This window comes from Bos javanicus, chromosome 24, assembly GCF_032452875.1.
Source record: "Bos javanicus breed banteng chromosome 24, ARS-OSU_banteng_1.0, whole genome shotgun sequence".
NCBI lineage: Eukaryota > Metazoa > Chordata > Mammalia > Artiodactyla > Bovidae > Bos > Bos javanicus.
Window position 1 is genome coordinate 7,785,606 of NC_083891.1, and position 19,677 is coordinate 7,805,282.

Genomic DNA, 19,677 nt, shown 5'->3' on the forward strand with positions numbered 1-19,677 from the left:
AAAATGAAGTCTATTTTTTTTTTCCCCAGTTCTGGTGATCTGATAATTGGACTGACCATCAATGCTTGAGGGAAAACAAAGATTTTTAAATATGCCACATGTTTTCACACAGAGACCTTTCTTCGTTGACCTGACTATCGGAGGCTGTTGCTGTTGTTCAGTCTCTACGCTGTGCCCAACTCTTGGTGACCCCATGGACTGTAGGGCACCAGGTTCTTCTGTTCTCCACTGTCTCCCAGAGTTTGCTCAAATCCATGTTCCTTGAGTCGGCCATGCAATCTAACCATCTCATCCTCTGGGTTGTCTCCAATCTTTTGTCTCCCCTTTGGTCTTCAATCTTTTCCAGCATCAGGGTCTTTTCCAGTGAGTCGGTTCTTATCATCTCATGGCCAAAGTACTGGAGCTTCATCTTCAGCATCAGTTCTTTCAATGAACATTCAGAGTTAGGATGGACTGGTTTCATCTCCTTGCTGTCCAAGGGACTCTCAAGAGTCTTCTCCAGCATTAAAATTCCAGAAGACTTTAGAATTATCTCTTTAGAATTGTTACATTTTTCAGCTAGTAGTATATTTAAAGACTCTTGGTAATGACTATACATTTTATAAATAATACTGGTTAGGATTTTCATGTTTATTTTACTAGCAGTTTCTCATTTAAATGGGACTTTTCATAATATTCTAACATTCCTTGAATTAGCTGGGTTTTTTTTTTCAGTCCAAGTTTCCACTTTTTGGTTTGTAACTCTAGATAAATTTATAATTGAAATATCTGTGAAATATCTTGATGTCGCCCTAAGGTTGGAACTAAGGTCAGTGTCTTTTAGAGAAAATGGTTTATTTTATACTGATAAGGGGCTTCCCTGATAGCTTAGTTGGTAAAGAATCTGCCTGCAATGCAGAAGACCCCAGTTCAATTTCTGGGTCAGGAAGATCAGGTGGAGAAGGGATTGGCTGCCCACTCCAGTATTCTTGGGCTTCCCTATGGCTCAGCTGGTGAAGAATCCTCCTGTAATGCAGGAGACCTGTGTTTGATCCCTGGGTTGGGAAGATCCCCTGGAGAAGGGAACAGCTACCCACTCCAGTATTCTGGCCTGGAGAATCCCATGGTCTGTATAGTCCATGGGGTCGCAAAGAGTCAGACACAACTGAGTGACTTTCACTTTCACTGCACTTCAAGGCTTTTCTCATCTTCATAAGAATTCTGTTCAGTTGATCTCTTGGGTAGTTTCACTATAATCTGGCTGCACTTCCAACTGTTTAATAGTAGATACCTGTCGTGTCCGACTCTTTGCGACCCTATGGACTGTAACCTACTACGTTCCTCTGTCCATGGGATTTTCCAGGCAATAGTCCTGGAGTGGATTGCCATTTCCTTCTCCAATATACCATATATAAATACCTCAAAATCTAACATGTGAACAATGACCTCTTCTTCACCCTGTCTCTGTGAACAGCATGGCCACCCATCCCTCATCCAGTTCCTGAAAGACATCAAGTCTCACTCCTCTCTCTTCTATTTCCCTGATATCCGATCAGTCACTAAGTCTTTTTTCTTATTGCAGGTGCTTTACAGTGTTGTGTTAGCTCCTCCTGTGCAATGATGTGAATCAGGTATATGTAGATGTGTGCCCATCCCTCGTGGACCCCTCTCTGCTCCCCAGCCCTGCCCCCGGGTCACCCCGAGTGCGGCGCGGAGCTCCTGTGCTGTGCGGCAGGTCCCCACTCTGTTTCACACGTGGCGGTGCATGCATGTCAGTGCCACTCTCCCAGTTCATCCCACCCTCCCCACCCTCTGATTTATATGCCCGTTGTCTACATTTGCATCTCTATTCCTGCCCTGGAAACAAGTTCATCTGTACCATTTTCTAGATTGCACAGATATGTACTAATATACGATATTTGTTTCTCTTTCTGACTTACTTCATCCTGTATGACAGACACTAGGTCCATCCACATCTCCAGTAAGTCTTCCTAATTCTCCTTGACTGTACCTGGAAAATATCACCAAAATCTATCTCCTCTCCATTCACTTCACTTTTCTCCATTCAGGAGCATGTTGTCTATTTTGGGGAAATGACAATATTACAGCATTTAATTACATTGTTTCTCTGTGTATCTTCTATTAGCCTATCCATTTGACGTGATGTCACACAAGCTTGTTTTTTTCTAAATACATATTTGATGATACGAAAAACCATTTAAAACCCTTCACAACTGCTCTGTTGCTTAAAGGACAAAGGTTAAAGTCACATGGAAGGCGTTTATGACCCCTCACTGACCCCATCCACGTCCTTCGAGCTTACCATCCATCCTCCTCTCAAGCTTTGCCAACACTAGATAGATTCCTCAGATTGTCTTCAACTCACCACACAGTGTGACTTTTCAGTATGTTTATTCACCTTTTCTCCCATATAATGCATTCCTCTCCATTATTTTGCTTTGTTAAAAACAGAGCAATCTAAAGAAGCTCCTTGGAAAGTCCTGTCCTCCAGAGGTGACAACTGTTCCCTTGTACTTTTATTACATTTCATCGTATTTCATTATAGTTAGCTATTTGTAACCTTACTTTCTCAGATTGTAAAAACTTTAGACAATAATGATAATAACTCAACATTTTCTGACTGCTCTAGCCTCAAGGAGTTCACAGGTAGTATCTTATTTATGGCTCAGCACTCATGGAGAAGGAGGGCAACTCTCCCTCCTGGGAAAAGAAGAGCATCTTATCTTCATCTTCTGAACTGCAGTGTCTACTTTGTCACTGGACATTGTTGTCTCACAGAACAATGTGTCTTGCTGTTGCTGCTCAGTCACTAAGTCGTGTCTGCCTCTTTGTGACACCAAGGACTGTAGCATGTCAGGCTGCCCTGTCTTTCACCGTCTCCCAGAGTTTGCTCAAATTCATGCCCATTGAGTCAGTGATGCTATCTGACCATCCCATTTTCTGCTGCCCGCTTCTATTGCCTTCAATCTTTCCCAACATCAGGGTCTTTTCCAATGAGTCAGCTCCTTCCATCAGGTGGCCAAAATATTTTACATATCTTATTAAAATAGCACTTTATTTGTTATACTGAATTGGGTTTGATCGTCACTTCCCAATATTCAGGGCAAGCCTCTTTTCTTTTGTAGCAGAATGGAAATTACTTTTATAGGCAAGATGCATCTGTACGTTCCTTATCTCATCCAATGAAAGCAACTATTTACATGGAAACTTTTTACTTTAACTTGAGCAACATCAGAGTTGCCTAAAGGGGATATAATTTTGATGGGTAGGTACAACTTTATCGTGTGTGAGTGATAAAGAATGGCAGTATTGAATAATAGAAGAGATGATCAATGAGACTTTAAATAATGCTAGCTGTATATTAAGAAAAAAAAAAAAGTAAAAATCAGTGTCATGGAGCTAGTTAAGACTGTAGGAAGAAGAAGAGAAGTAGTGAGGTTGACACAAATATTTTGGTTTGGATGCCTAAGAGACATTTCAAATTTAACATATACAAAGTGCAAAGCTTGTGATTTTTTTTTTTTTTTTACTCTAAGCCTATAATAAGATAGCCAGTCAAGCATTAGGCAAAACTTGCTAAAACAGTATTAAAATAAGAGAAGAGACCATTTATATATTTTCCTGAATACACCCTTTAAGATTTCTTATTACTGATGAATCATGACGAAATTGTTCTTCCATATCAAAACTGGTCTAACTTCATGGTATTACTTTGCAATCACCAAAGAAAAAATAAGATGAAATTTCTGAAAGGAAATTTAAATCACTAGGAAACAGAATTAGGCTTTCGAATGCTGTGAAGGATAAGTTGTAATAATAGAAAACTTTAATCTTCATAACACAGCCACCAGAAAAGTAAATTTTAGCTGTCACATACACTGAATCTAGTTATTAATGTGCTTTAGGAAGCTCCAAGCTACAGTCAGTGATATCTGTTTAGTTATTTATTAGAAGATGAACCATTCCTATTCTCACTGTGCTCCACAGGGTCTTTCGTGACTCAATTTTCACAGACTGGAGAAAGCTCACATACATAAATTGTGTTTGTTTTAAAAGCGTTAGTGATAATTTTCTAACATTAATTTTTATTTAACCCATTTATGTCTACAGTCATTTTCTTCTTTTTTTGTTAAAATGAAATCTTTCCGGTTCTGTTCAAGACCAAACCCTATCATTATACAAAGGAAACATCTAATCATCACATCTTTGGTCTACTAGATCATTCCCACTGGCATACAAGGATATTAAATATGTTTCATATTTTAAAAACATCTGTTACACACAGGCTCAATTTTACCGCAAAACATCTTGAAAATAATTGCCTGGGTCGCTGTCTGTTTCTTCCCCCTCAATCTCATGTAAGCTACTCCAAGTGAAATTAGTCCCATATTTCATTGAAAAAATTCTTGGCAAAGCCATTGAAGACCATGTTAAAAATCCACCAGTCCCTCTTCTGTCACCTTTCTCAATCTCTACAAGACACAGATGAACATTCGTTCAGAATTTTTTTAAAGTGTATGTTCAAATGTTTTTGGCACAGTTTTCTCTTAGTTTCCAGTGGTCTACCCTTCAAGTTATTCTTCTGCGCTTACTGCCTGCTGTTCTCAGCTTTCTCTCCTGGACCCTCCACCTCTGCTAATCCTTTAAGTGTTGGAATGCTAATTATCTCCTTTTCCTTCATTTTCTCCTAATGACATTTTATCCAGTGCTCCAGAGTAAAGTACTATCAACATGCCAATGACAGTCAAATGAATAACTTTAACAGTGACATTTCTCCCACCCAAGCCCACATCTGTTTATCTAACTGATTACTTGACATATTAGTTTGAATACCTAATAAACATTTCAGATTTAATACATGCTAAGTGAAATCTTCTGATTTGTACTCAAAGGCTGCTCTTCTGTCTTCCTCATCGTCATAAAATGTACCATTCCTCATCTCTGTTGCTCAAGTACATGAGTCTAACCCTTCTTTTACATACTACATTTAATCCATAAGTACTTCCAGTCTATTTTCACAAACTATACCCAAAATTTGTCCTTTAACCTCCAACTTCAATACTATCAAATTCATTGAAATTACCATCATATCTAGTCTAGATGAATAATGGCCAATATTTGCTAAATTAACCATATGATATCTTTGTCTAGTTTTGGTTTTCAGTTTTGGTTTTATCAGTCTGATAAGAGTTTGAAAGGGTTTCCTCTTTATATTTTCCTTAAGAATTTATGTGGATTCTTTTTTCACTTTAAATATGTTATAGTATTAACAAGTGAAATGATATGGAGATCAAGTTTTTTTGGTAGGAATATTATTGAACTATAAGTTAAAAGTTTTTATTAGATCTTGAACTACTGAATAAGCCTGGGTGGTTTGTGTCTTTCGAGGAGTTTGTCTATTTCATTTAATTTGTCAAAAATTTTAAATCACATTTGCTCACAATATACTCTTATTATCCTTTTAATATTTGTAGAATTTGTAGTGGATAACCCCTCTACTCATCCCAGTCTTTGATTTTTTAAAATGTTTTTTTCTTGATAAATTTGGTTAGTTTATCAAGTAAATTTCTTTCTTTCTTTCTTTCTTTTTTTTTAAGAAGCAGCTATGGACTTTCCTTCTTTTTTAAGGAAGCAGCTATAAAATTTCCTTATTATTACTTTGGTTTCTATTTCATTGATATTTTCTCCTCCATTTATTGTTTCTTTGTAATGTAGGAACTTACAGATATACATTTCCCTGTAATTACTCATGTAGTTCTATATTCCACACATGTTGATACTTGTATTTTATGATTTTTGAGTTTAGAATATTTGCTAATAGCCTCTGTGACTACTGCATTTCCTTTTTGATTATTACCCCTTGGAATATGTTAATTCCCAAATAATTAGAGATTACTTGATAACACCAACTTCTAATTTAAATTATTTATGGTCAGAGAACACACTCTTTATGACTTCAACTCTTTTCAATTTATTAAGACTTACTCATATTGAATTAAACTTATCTGCATATGTGTGTCTTTTTACTGGAATACAAACTCTTTCAGGGTACGTGTATCTCAGTATCCCCAGTGAAGAGCCCAGTGCAAGGTATAAATCAGATACCTTATCTCACTCTAAACTATTAACCCTAATAAGTGATTACAATACTGGAATATTGCCATTTGTCAAGTAAAAGATGGTGGAGTATGAGGATTCTAGATGCACTAGCTAGAGAGTGGGTAGCCAGGATACATCAATGACCAGCAGGCAAGTATTCTAACCAGAATCCAAAGAACATATACTATGCTCAGTCTTTGAAAATTTTACTCAAAAACTAAATGTCACAGACTTACCTGGCAGTTTCTTATTAAGTCAGGTTTAAAACTATTGCCACGATCTTTATCATCATACAAAATATCAACATGACTTCAGGCTACAAGTATCTTTTCCTCTAAAAATAGACATGTAATATAATGATTTTAAAATCCATGTACTCAAGAGAAAACCAAACTCCCATAAGCTTATAAGTGCTTTGGCAGGAACTTAAACTTGGATTCTCCAGTCGTAAATGTGTATTAATATATAGAATACCTCACAGAGAGTTAAAGAAGTTCACGTTTTAAGCCTTATGATACAGGTTCAAGTCTAATACAAATGACTGCCAGCTATTTGTGTAATATAATTGGTTAGCACATGATTGCTGAATAACCTATTTTTAATAGATTTTACTTTTTAGAGCAGTTTTATGTTCACTGCAATACTGAGCAGAAATTACAGAGATTTCCCTTTTACTGCCCACGCCCATGTACACGTGGGCTTCCCAGGTGATGCAGGGGTAAAAAATCCATCTGTCAATGCGGGAGACACAAGAGATGCGGGTTCAATCCCTGGGTCAGGAAGATCCCCTGGAGGAGGGCATGGCAACCCACTCCAGCATTCTTGTCTGGAGAGGACCATGGACAAAGGAGCCCGGAGGGCTACAGTCCACGAGGTCGCAAGAGTCAGATATGACTGAGCGCACACACACACACAGACAGCCTCTCCCATTAGTAACATCCGCACCAGATGGCACATTTGTTATAACTCATGAATGAATCTACTTTAATACAACATAATCACTGAAAGTTCATATTTTAGAGCAAGGTTCACTCTTGGTGTTGTATATTTTATGGCTTTGGATAAATGTATAATGGCATACATTCACTGTTATAATAAAAGGGCAGTTTCACTCTCCATAAAACCTTTGTTGTTCAGTTGCTAAGCTGTGCCCAACTTTTGTGACCCCAAGGACTGTAGCAAGCCAGGGCTTCCCTGTCCTTCACAAAAAATCCTTGGTGCTATGCTTATGTAGCCCTGTCACCCTCCACATCCCTGGAACACACTCTATTTTTTAATAAAAGAAGAAATTAGAACTATATATCACATAAAATAAATTCCACAGACTCATTACCTTATTCAGGGTAACTTATTCCATGTTGCCGCATGAAGGAATTAAAGTCTTTCCTGAGCTTATGCGGGCATTCTGTCAAAAGGCAACGCTGCTCCACAGTTCTGCATTCTGATCGTGAATCCTCCACCCTACTATCAAATACCTAACTCGTTTTGACATTATCACCAGAGATAACTTTCAGCAGTACATTCAGCATCATTCTATGGTGATTTCTTACATATTTTTAACTTTCAACTCATACTCACATATTTTTAGGAAATTGATATTTGACTCATAGGATTTATGCCACATCTCTGCATATCAGCATGCACAATGATCACTTTCTTGTTAAGCTGTAAACAGCAAGTGCTTTGTACATTAACAGTGTCATTAACACTGCTCACACCAGCCTCAAAAGTTTTATCTCCTCAACATTGCCCACAGTTAAAATCAAAGTAACAAATGCACAATTAACCTGAACAGAGGGAAACTGCCTACTCAGCACCTTGGGAAATGATCTGGTTGAGTTATGAGGCATCTCATTTTGCAAAGTAGCAATAAAAACGAGCCTTTCATTTTGCAGAGGTAACACTGGCATTTACAGTAGATGATTAAAATAAAGGAGAAAAATAACTTTTGCATTTTATCAGCACAGGGACATTTTATCCTAGCCATGCATTATGGCCTCTGCAGATTTTATCTATCAAAAGAAATGTCTCCACAGTTGTTGCCAAGGGTCCAGTTATTCCCCAGAGATTCTAGAGACCGTGACTTACCTTATGAAAGTTCCTGAAATATGCTGCCTTCTCATCGGGAAATTTTTCTAGCCTTCTGGGTCCTTTACTAGATGCCTTCTTGAAAACCAACCAGCATCGTCTGAAAATCTGAAAGGAAATAAAGGAATCTTATTTTCTCTCTTTTTACATGCATTTAGTAGCATCAGAGGTTTATCTATTCAGCTAAGCCAGTGGGAATAAATTGTTTTAAATGCACTTATTTTACAGAGAGAAAAAATTGGGATCATAGGCATGTTATTCTTTCAAATATCAGCAAAACTTTAAAAGAATATTAAATATAAAGTTGTACGTGAAAAAATTTTTTGTTGTGAGATTTTCAGTGCACTGGTTCCAATCCTCTTCAGTCTAATTAAATCATCTGGGTATCAACACCATATAAAATTATTACCATTCTAGTGACACACAATTCTGTTTTCATGATAATAAAGTAACAATTTACTAACTTAAGTACTTTTATAATGCTCAATTTCCTATCTTTGGAGAGACATCACGTTTAAAAATTAACTTATCTTGTACTATTAATTTTTAAAAAACCTAAATGCTCATATATTACTTTGAAAATGAAAGAGAAATGTTTGTTATAATGGATACATCTGTTTCATCCTTTTATACTTTCATAGCAACTAGTATTAATTAAATTCTTATTGGTGGAACAAACATTTTAAAATAAATTTTAAATAAATTTAAAAATTTAGACACATTTAATCCTCACATTCGGGAGAAGGCAATGGCACCCCACTCCAGTACTCTTGCCTGGAAAATCCCATGGATGGAGGAGCCCGGTAGGCTGCAGTCCATGGGGTCGCTAAGAGTCAGACACGACTGAGCGACTTCACTTTCACTTTCTACTTTCATGCATTGGAGAAGGAAATGGCAACCCACTCCAGTGTTCTTGCCAAGAGAATCTCATGGACGGAGAAGCCTGGTAGGCTGCAGTCCATGGGGTCGCACAGAGTCGGACATGACTGAAGCAACTTAGCAACAGAAGCAGCAATCCTCATATTCACTATATGAGGTTGCCAGTACTTTAGGATAAAGATAATTAAAAAGTATCAGGATTTGAACATACATCTGTCTGTACAAACATCTCTTGAGCTTTAGTTAAACAAAAAAATAGGGCTATGTATTACACAAACACAGGCCCTTCTCTCTGGACTTCCTCCTGACTTACAGGACTGATTCTTAGACTATCAAGTCATGCCCACCTTATCACCCTCCCTCCACAGGCATGTTTAAGGCAAAGTAATTAAAAGAGTCTCCTTTTCAACCACGGAAGAGGTCCAGAAATACAAATTTCCTATTTCAAAGTTTTATAGAAATGCATATTTTTGCAGGAGTTAATATTCTCCATTGCCGGAAAATCAGATCACTCTATTTCTTTTCTATTTCTTTATTTAAACTGCAAAGTGGCTATGCATGCGCAGGTTAAGTAGCTTCAGTTGTGTTTGACTCTTTGCAACCCTATGGACTGTAGCTCTCCAGGCTCCTCTGTCCATGGGATTTTCCAGGCAAGAATACTGGGGTGGGTTGCCATGCCCTTCTCCAGGAGATCTGCCCGACCCAGGGATTGAACCAGCATCTCTTAGGTCTCCTATATTGGCAAGCAGGTTCTTCACCACTAGCACCATCTGGGAACTAATACAGGCCAGATACTGTAATTCCTCTGGAGTGTGCATTGTTTGTTTTCACTAGAAAACAGTCTTTACCCTGTTCAAAGGCACTCAGAACAGTCACATGAAGACCCTTTCATCATAAAAGCAGAATAAATAGAATAACAATTCAAATACACAATTTCACTTTATTCTTGCCAACTTTTCCGGCTCCTTCCTGGTGGCTCTGCAAAGCGAGTGAAGGGCAGCCCCGGACTTCCAGCACATCTGACCACATCTCTTCTCCACCTGGTGGAGATGTGTCTCCTCCCATCACAAGTCTCCTAAACCCTCACTGGAAACAAAGAGTTAGGCTTTCAGAGCTCCAGCTGTTCTTTCTACATGCTTGTGCTTCACACGCAAAGTTCTAGTTATTTATTTGCGGACTCCTTATTAATCTCCATCCCAAAGTAAAACATTAAAAGATGTAATATAAATGTTGATAGTAATATGATGTCAGCATATGGTTTGTTGGATTCCTCAGCCCAATGTGATGGCTTGGAGGTGGGGCCCCAACGGGGGTAATTAGGATTAGAAGAGATCTTGAGGGTGGGGCCCTCAGGATGGGATTAGTGTCTTTATGGTTTATGTCCTTATGTAAAGAATCTGCCTGCAGGATACCACCTGCAGGGCAGGAGACTCAGGTTGGATACCTGGATCTGAAAGATTCCCTAGATAAGGAAATGGCAGCCCACTCCAGTATTCTTGCCTAGAAAATCCCATGGACAGAGGAGTCTGGCAGGCTACAGTCCATGGAGTTTCAAAGAGTAGGACATGACTGAGCAACAAGACCATCACCATCAAGACAAGACATCAGAGGGCATGCTCTCTCTCCATGCCTCCCAGAGAGGTCACGTGGGCATGTGGTGAGATGGTGGCTGTGAGCAAGCCAGGAAGAGGGCTCTCCCTAGAACCTTACCACACTGGCCCTTGATCTTGGACTTCTAGCCCCCAGAACTGTGAAAAAAATAAATGTTTGTTGTTTATGTCACTCAGTCTTTGGTATTGCATTATGGCAGCTCACAATGATTAAGACAGATACTTCTCCAGATTTTGTTTTATTGGCAGAGTAGCAGTCATAGTAGTATTGTGAAAGTGAAAAAGAGTTACATGAATCTGAGTAGAAATTTGAGAGATTGGAGGTATGTAAATAAACATATCATTTGCAAAGTGGGACATATATAGATTATCAGTATTTATCTCTTGATTATTTTTAGTGGATTGGGAATTCTAGTTGAGGTAGAAAGATCCTGTTTGAATGGAACTGAGACGTGAAACTCTGGTAATACAGTTTCTATTCTTTCCTACAGAAGAATTATTTTCCCTGTACCCTATGCACTTTATTGCTCAGAAACCATCAGTTCAGTTCAGTTCAGTTCAGAAGCTCAGTCATGTCTGACTCTTTGCAACCCCATGAATCACAGCATGCCAGGCCTCCCTGTCCATCACCAACTCCCGGAGTTCACTCAGACTCACGTCCATTGAGTCAGTGATGCCATCCAGCCATCTCATCCTCTGTCGTCCCCTTCTCCTCCTGCCCCCAATTCCTCCCAGCATCAGGGTCTTTTCCAATGAGTCAACTCTTTGCATGAGGTAGCCAAAGTACTGGAGTTTCAGCTTTAGTATCATTCCTTCCAAACAACTCCCAGGGCTGATCTCCTTCAGAATGGACTGGTTGGATCTCCTTGCAGTCCAAGGGACTCTCAAGAGTCTTCTCCAACACCACAATTCAAAAGCATCAATTCTTCAGCGCTCAGCCTTCTTCACAGTCCAACTCTCACATCCATACATGACCACAGGAAAAACCATAGCCTTGACTAGACAGACCTTTGTTGGCAAAGTAATGTCTCTGCTTTTGAATATGCTATCTAGGTTGGTCATAACTTTCCTTTCAAGGAGTAAGCGTCTTTTAATTTCATGGCTGCAGTCACCATCTGCAGTGATTTTGGAGCCCAAAAAAATAAAGTCTGACACTGATTCCACTGTTTCCCCATCTATTTCCCACGAAGTGATGGGACCGGATGCCATGATCTTTGTTTTCTGAATGTTGAGCTTTAAGCCAACTTTTTTACTCTGCTCTTTCACTTTCATCAAGAGGCTTTTGAGTTCCTCTTCACTTTCTGCCATAAGGGTGGTGTCATCTGCATATCTGAGGTTATTGATATTTCTCCCAGCAATCTTGATTCCAGCTTGTGCTTCTTCCAGTCCAGCGTTTCTCATGCGCAGCCGGGAGGACCAACCCTACGCCCAAGGAGCTGTGGCTGCATGGGCACAGGAGGGCCTGGAGAAGCTATCCCATGTTGAAGGTCAGGAAAGGCGGCAGTGAGGAGATACTGCTCGTCCAAGGTAAGGAGCAGTGGCTGTGCTTTGCTGGAGCAGCCGTGAAGAGACACCCCCAGCCCAAGGTAAGAGAAACCCAGTAAGATGGTAGGTATTACAAGAGGGCATCAGAGGGCAGACACACTGAAACCATACTCACAGAAAACTAGTCAATCTAATCACACTAGGACCACAGCCTTGTCTAACTCAATGAAACTAAGCCATGCCCGTGGGGCCACCCAAGATGGGAGGGTCATGGTGGAGAAATCTGACAGAATGTGGTCCACTGGAGAAGGGAATGGCAAACCACTTCAGTATTCTTGCCTTGAGAACCCCATGAACAGTATGAAAAGGCAAAATGATAGGATACTGAAAGAGGAACTCCCCAGGTCAGTAGGTATCCAATATGCTACTGGAGATCAGTGGAGAAATAACTCCAGAAAGAATGAAGGGATGGAGCCAAAGCAAAAAGAATACCCAGCTGTGGATGTGACTGGTGATAGAAGCAAGGTCTGATGCTGTAAAGAGCAATATTGCATAGGAACCTGGAATGTCAGGTCCATGAATCAAGGCAAATTGGAAGTGGTCAAACAAGAGATGGCAAGAGTGAATGTCGACATTCTAGGAATCAGTGAACTGAAATGGACTGGAATGGGTGAATTTAACTCAGATGACCATTCTATCTACTACTGCAGGCAGGAATCCCTCAGAAGAAATGGAGTAGCCATCATGGTCAACAAAAGAGTCTGAAATGCAGTACTTGGATGCAATCTCAAAAACGACAGAATGATCTCTGTTCATTTTCAAGGCAAACCATTCAATACCACAGTAATCCAAGTCTATGCCCCAACCAGTAACACTGAAGAAACTGAAGTTGAATGTTTCTATGAAGACCTACAAGACCTTTTAGAAATAACACCCAAAAAAGATGTCCTTTATATTATAGGGGACTGGAATGCAAAAGTAGGAAGTCAAGAAACACCTGGAGTAACAGGCAAATTTGGCCTTGGAATACGGAATGAAGCAGGCCAAAGACTAATAGAGTTTTGCCAAGAAAATGCACTGGTCATAACAAACACCCTCTTCCAACAACACAAGAGAAGACTCTATACATGGACATCACCAGATGGTCAACACCGAAATCAGATTGATTATATTCTTTGCAGCCAAAGATGGAGAAGCTCTATACAGTCAACAAAAACCAGACCAGGAGCTGACTGTGGCTCGGATCATGAATTCCTTATTGCCAAATTCAGACTGGAATTGAAGAAAGTAGGGAAAACCACTAGACCATTCAGGTATGACCTAAATCAAGTCCCTTATGATTATACAGTGGAAGTGAGAAATAGATTTAAGGGACTAGATATGATAGATAGAGTGCCTGATGAACTATGGAATGAGGTTCAGGAACCATGGTGATGTTCAAATGAAGTCTTGTAATGTTCATGGTAATACACAAATACACTTACTGCAGTGTCCCAGCTATGGGACAACACTATTTTCTGCTAAAAAGAGAAATAAACATTGTCAGGAGGCATAAGTATTTCAATTTAGGCACTCGATATTGCTATAGAACAAATCTGATAACGGATAATAAGGGAAAATAGATTTGGTATTTTCGATAGTATCTTATCTCTTTGCTATTACATTAACAGGCAACCACATATAGATAAAACTGATTGCTAAAGACCTGATGTAATAGACTGTTTACCAAGCAAAGGCCCTCAAGTTATTATTTCCTTGCTTTGGGATACTGCTAGATTTATAAAACACTAGCAAAAATGTAAAATATTTCACCCAACTTCTCCTAATATTAACATCCTCAATAAACATGATACATTTTTCTAAAACTGAGAAATAAACATTGGTAAAATGCTATTATCGAAAATATGGATTCTTTTCAGAAATCAGTTTTTTTCCACCAATGTCTTATTCCACTTTGTGTTCAGTCCAGGGTTTCCCTGGTGGCTCAAAGGTGAAGAATCTTCTTGCCAATGCAGAATACACAGGTTTGATCCCTGAGTCGGGAAGATCTCTGGAGAAGGAAATGGCAACCACTCCAGTATTCTTGCCTGGGAAATCCCATGGACAGTGGAGCCTATCCATGAGGTCTCAAAAGAGTCAGACATGACTTGGCAACTGGACACCAGCCAGGTGACCTGCTGCATTCAGTGTCCCGTCTCTGTGTGTGGACAGTGCTCCCGTGGCTGGCTCTTTGCAAACCCGTGGACCCTCCAGGCTCCTCTGTCCGTGGGATTCTCCAGGCAAGAATACTGGACTGGGTAGCCTACTCCAGGGGATCTTCCTGACCCAGGGATCGAACCTGTGTCTCTTGTGTCTCCCGCATTGGCAGGCGGGTTCTTTACCACTGTGCCACCTGGACTTCCTGTCTCCTCCCTTGTCTCCTTAGCCTCCTCTGATCTTTGATAGTTTCTCAGCTTTTTTACTTTGTTATGGAAGACTACTGGTCAGGCATTTCACAAAAAGTTCCTCAATTTCTGTTTATCTCAATAAAATTATTTTTGAAATTTCAGATGTCTAATGAAAATCTCACAATAAAGTGATTAAAATGAAATAATTTACTGGGAAAAATAGTACGAATTATAATGACTGTGGACTAGTTATATTTTGATGTTTATTTGATTTTTAAATTATTTAATAAATGCTAATAAATGCAGAGGGTTTCATTTTTGGCTTTTATTGTCATGTTTTTTTTCAAAACATTTTGCTCTGTGATGGGAGTCAGATAATAAAACGGGACTTGGTGCTTAGAATTTGTAAGTGCCATTCTGTGTCAATGTGAAGTCAAATTCAGCATGCGTCAGCACTCTGAAAGCCACCTTCAGCCCAGAAACACGCAATTCATGGGAGTATGAGGAAATCACTTCTCTGTTCCTCTTTACCAAGCAGGATTTCAAAGTGTGCTGTGCTCTGCTTTAGGCCCTATAGCTGATGCATGATATGATTATGTTGGCAAAATTCTGGACATACGCAGCAAAAATGACTGCTTTAGTCCAGGAGTGCTGTAAGCTCTTGTGGCACAGTGGTAAAGAATCTGTCTGCAATGCAGGAGACCCGGGTTCCATCCCTGGGGTCGGCAAAATCCCCTGGAGAAGGAAATAGCAGCCCACTCTAGTAATCTTGCCTGGAGAATTCCATAGACAGAGGAGCCTGGCAGCCTACAGTCCATGGGGTCATAGAGTCAGACACGACTGAGCAACTAACACTTAGACCTCCAGGAAATCACTACTCTGAGAAGAAAAAATAAAGGAATAGGTCTTATTTTGCTTATTTTTCGAGTGCATGAAAGAGATCCACACCAATTAAATAGGTATTTTTATTTTTGTTCCATGAGATAGGACATACATCAGTGCCCTTCATTAGCAGCGTGTGGGCGGACAGACACTGCTTGGCTTTTCAAGGACATGCGAACATGCAGGGACCATTTGGCTGGTTATCGACAGGACTAATTGCCTGCAGGAAGATTCACCTTCTCACGAGTCCTGTCCCTTCTCTGAAGACATGCCTGCCATTGCTGTTTAAGATGCTGCTTCATTCTCTCCTGGTGAATTAACCCATATCACCTTCTCATTCAGAGCTGTCTCCTAAACATGTCAGTGGTCTCACCAAACAGGCTCCTGGATACCCTTCAGGTTTTCCTTCTAGAAAATTCCATGTTGCTGCTAGGAGTGCAGGAATCCCCAGGATGCAAAACTGCTCCACACCTCAGTTTTCTACCACATTAGCCAGCGAGCCAGCTTGCTATAGTCAAATACCCCCGGATTCCCTGCCACCTGATGAAAACCCTTTTAGCTCATAGCAATCTCTTTCTTTCATGCTGTCTCCTCTCCAAAGTGATTTTACACAAAGGGCATCCTTTTTCCATTTAAGACGCACTGTGATGTAGGCGGTTTGATTTCTTGGCTGGAGTTCCTAGCCATAACGATGCTATTTACCCAGAATCCATTCCTAAGATTTAACTTGACTAAAAATTGGATTTAATGGGCCTGTTCCATCACAAGATGGTGACCTAATGAACTCCGCACTTAAGGTAGGATTTTGGTTAAAACACTTGGGAGAATTTTTCATTATACAAGTTGTCAAATGTGAGGGTCCATTGCCCTAAGTGGAGTGATATAAATTACATTTCTGGGGATTTCAGAGAATACAGAAGACAGTGGCATATCCAGAGCATCTTACATTTGTTTTCCCTTCTGAAAGCAAGATACTATGTACATGATTACTTGGGCTATAGGATTCAATTGTTTACTTATAACTGCATATAAGATGAATACATCAAGACAACAAATAAACAACCAAATAAGTAAAGCCCATTCAGGAATAGTTACTGCAGGCTCATGCTATGCATAAATTCAATTACGTAGTCCTGTGTCTTTGTCCTCTCACAAAACGTATATGGTACTATGAAAGACACACTGTGTTTTTGCAAAAACAGTTAATACACAGGATTAAGCTTAATGCACAGATGAGTTTAGCTTCAGCTATCTTTTCAGTAGGGATATGAACTTTCAATATTGACTTATATTTAATTGCTGTCAAATATATACCAATATTAGAATCAGTCTTAACCATTCATTCATTCAAAAAAATACTTGAGAGCTCTTTGTTCTCTGGATATAGTAGTAAAAAAAAAAAATACAGATTAAAACAGTAACAGCAACCAAAAGCACAAAACTTTCCGCCCTTATGGAAACAGTTTCTGCCTCTTGGAACATCCATTTAACTGGGTAGCCAGAGGATGGTAGATAAATAAGTGCATTTGTAAATAGTATTTTTCAGTCGTGCTAAGTGCTATGGAAGGGTGGCGAGGGAAGGCTCACCCATGAGCCCACATTTCAGCAGTAGAGTAAGTGAGAGAAAGGGTGATGCAGACATTTGGGGAAAAGTGCTTCAGTAAGACAAAACTGCAAGAGCAAATGCCCTAATGAGGGAGTCTGCCTGAACCATTATTCCAAGAACTGCAAAGAGCCAGTGTGAAGGGCAGTGAACCACAGTAAGGATTGTAGGAAATTAAAAAATATGGGAGAACCAGGTCAGGAAAGATCTCGGCTTTAAGAATTCAATCAGACTCATCAACTCTTTCTCTAAGTTATAGCAGATGCTCTTAAACTGAAGTCTAAGCAAATTTAGGATTATAAATTAAACAAAAGTCACAAACAATGAAATTTAAAAAACAGAGGTACAGGGTCAGAAATCTTAGGCATTTCAGGTTGATTTCTTTTAAATGCCTAGATTTTTCAAGGCACATGTCATCTCTAAACTGCAAGACCTGCGGCTGTCAATCTGCAGTGTCTACAGTCCCGTGGCTTCTGGATGTCCAGAGAACAGACTACTAGAATCAAGTCAAGCCGCTGTGAGTCCTCCTTTGTATACACTTGCAACTCTGGATATAGTTCACAGCCTACTGAGTTCCCTGAAACAAACGCAGTGGCTCTCTGATAAATGTAAACCCAAAGGGTTTTTCTCCACCTGTGAACTGATTAGAAATACTTAAGAATACAAAAGCAATGAAAAGAGGTGAGCCAAAGGTAACTTTAAAGGTATTATAGGGGAACCCTGGTGGCTCAGACAGTAAAGAATTTGCCTGCAATGCAGGAGACCTAGGTTTGATCCCCCAGTCAGGAAGATTCCCTGGAGAATGGAACAGCAACCCACTCCAGTATTCTTGCCTGAAGAATTCCATGGACAGAGGAGCCTGGCGGGCTACAGTTGATGGGGTCCCAAATAGTCAGACAAGACTGAGCAACTAACACTTTTAAGCAGCACACAGTGTAAAAAAGCAGAGTATATTTTTGGGGATGAGGAGATATAAATACATTTTCTTAAATATCCACAAGTCTAAATACACTCATTTTTATCTGTAACTTAATTTAGCAAAAAGCTAGTATCTCATAAAATATAAGAATTCATATCACTAATTCAAAGATTGTTTTCATTAATATTTTAGTGTTTCAAAAATACTTCTACTGGCCATTTGACTTTAAAAAGCAGAGGTCATTAAGGATGAGAGGAAGCAGTGTATATGGCTATCATTTACGTTTATATATAAATGCATTTGCCCTTGCATCTATTTGCCTTTTAAAATCTCAGTTTACATATGTATATAAATAATATATATAAATATGCAGCAATCTCTATGTAAACACTCACCTATTTAAATATAAACCCACAGGACAAAGAAATTAAAAACTTCTTTCCTTTCTCCTTGGAGCATAATTTAAGTTTAATTTTAAAAGAGAAAGTTCTCACCAATTTTGTTTACTCAAAACTTTGCACCATTCACCATTGTTAGATGCAAAATATAAATATTGCTATCTGTTAACAGTGAAATATGTATATCTCATTTTTTCTCATTTCATGGTTGGAAAGTCCAAAATAAGTGTTCATCTTTTCTGTTTCTATTGTCTTGCTTTCTCTTTATCTTAATAATCCAGAAGAACAGTTGGAAATTCACAAAAGGCAAACGACGATTCCCCCAAGTCTCACCACTGCCAATTTTTGTGGAGGCCAACTGTTTTTTGTTTTCTGCCCGAATATACATAGTTCTCTCTACTGCATTTGTCTACCAGGCCATCCATGAAATGCTGGGAGAGAATACACACATGGTTGAGAGTCACAGCCAGAAATGAAACACTTCACAGCAGCACCAAGTTTTAGGTGGAGAGTGTGAAATTGTCATCATCATCATGAGAATGAAAACCAGTTGTAGAGCAGACCTGGGACGCACTAACCCAAGCAGGCAGCAATTTTTAGAAACCATTACAGCACTGGAAAGGATGTCTACAATTATTAACCCTCTCTTCTTGCTCCCCACTTTCAGACATGATACAGAACAAAATACCCTTGCACTTTGCTCAAAATGTCCAGGAAAGAACCATGTCTTCTGGCTTTTAGTTTATCTAAAATCAGAGTAACTCTTTGGCTCTATCAACTTAGTTTTTGGAAATTGACGGTGTTTTATTTTCATCAGTCAGCTGTAGAGACATAATGCTACTGTAAGTGAAAACTCTATTCCCAGGTACAACCTGTATGCTTCTGTTTTATGGACTCAGCTACTATGGGGCTAAGGAAGTACAAGTCAAACATGCAAATCACAGCTCAAAAGATTTCCTCTTCATTTACTTCTCCTTTTGGGTTTTTTAAATTATATTTCCTCCACATGTTAACCATATTTTTAGTCACATAAGCTTCAGATATTGGTGCTGTCATTAATTTCCCCCTTTACCTGCACCATCTCAAAATCTGCGGGCAAAATACAAAAACGAAAGGCTCCTGTGATGTAGTAAGAATGGGCTGAACTGAGGAAAACACACACACACACACACACACACACACACACACACACCCCCTTAGGAAAGAAACAAAAGATACAAATACAAATGGCAGAAGACCTTAAAAGCCAAAGAGAGTTTTCATTTCATGCAGCAGAAAATGGAGTCAACAGTTTATTAAGGGAGTGATATAATGGGACTAATATTTT

General features: G+C 39.3%; 1 protein-coding gene across 1 annotated transcript in view; it reads right to left on the reverse strand.

Moving 5' to 3' along the window:
* DOK6 (docking protein 6) overlaps positions 1 to 19,677 on the reverse strand; it is a 410,764-nt gene that overhangs the window by 264,812 nt on the left and 126,275 nt on the right. Inside the window, exon 2 of the mRNA XM_061399555.1 lies at positions 8,188 to 8,295. Coding sequence (XP_061255539.1) covers positions 8,188 to 8,295 — 108 coding nt within the window. The remainder of the gene's footprint in view (positions 1 to 8,187; positions 8,296 to 19,677) is intronic.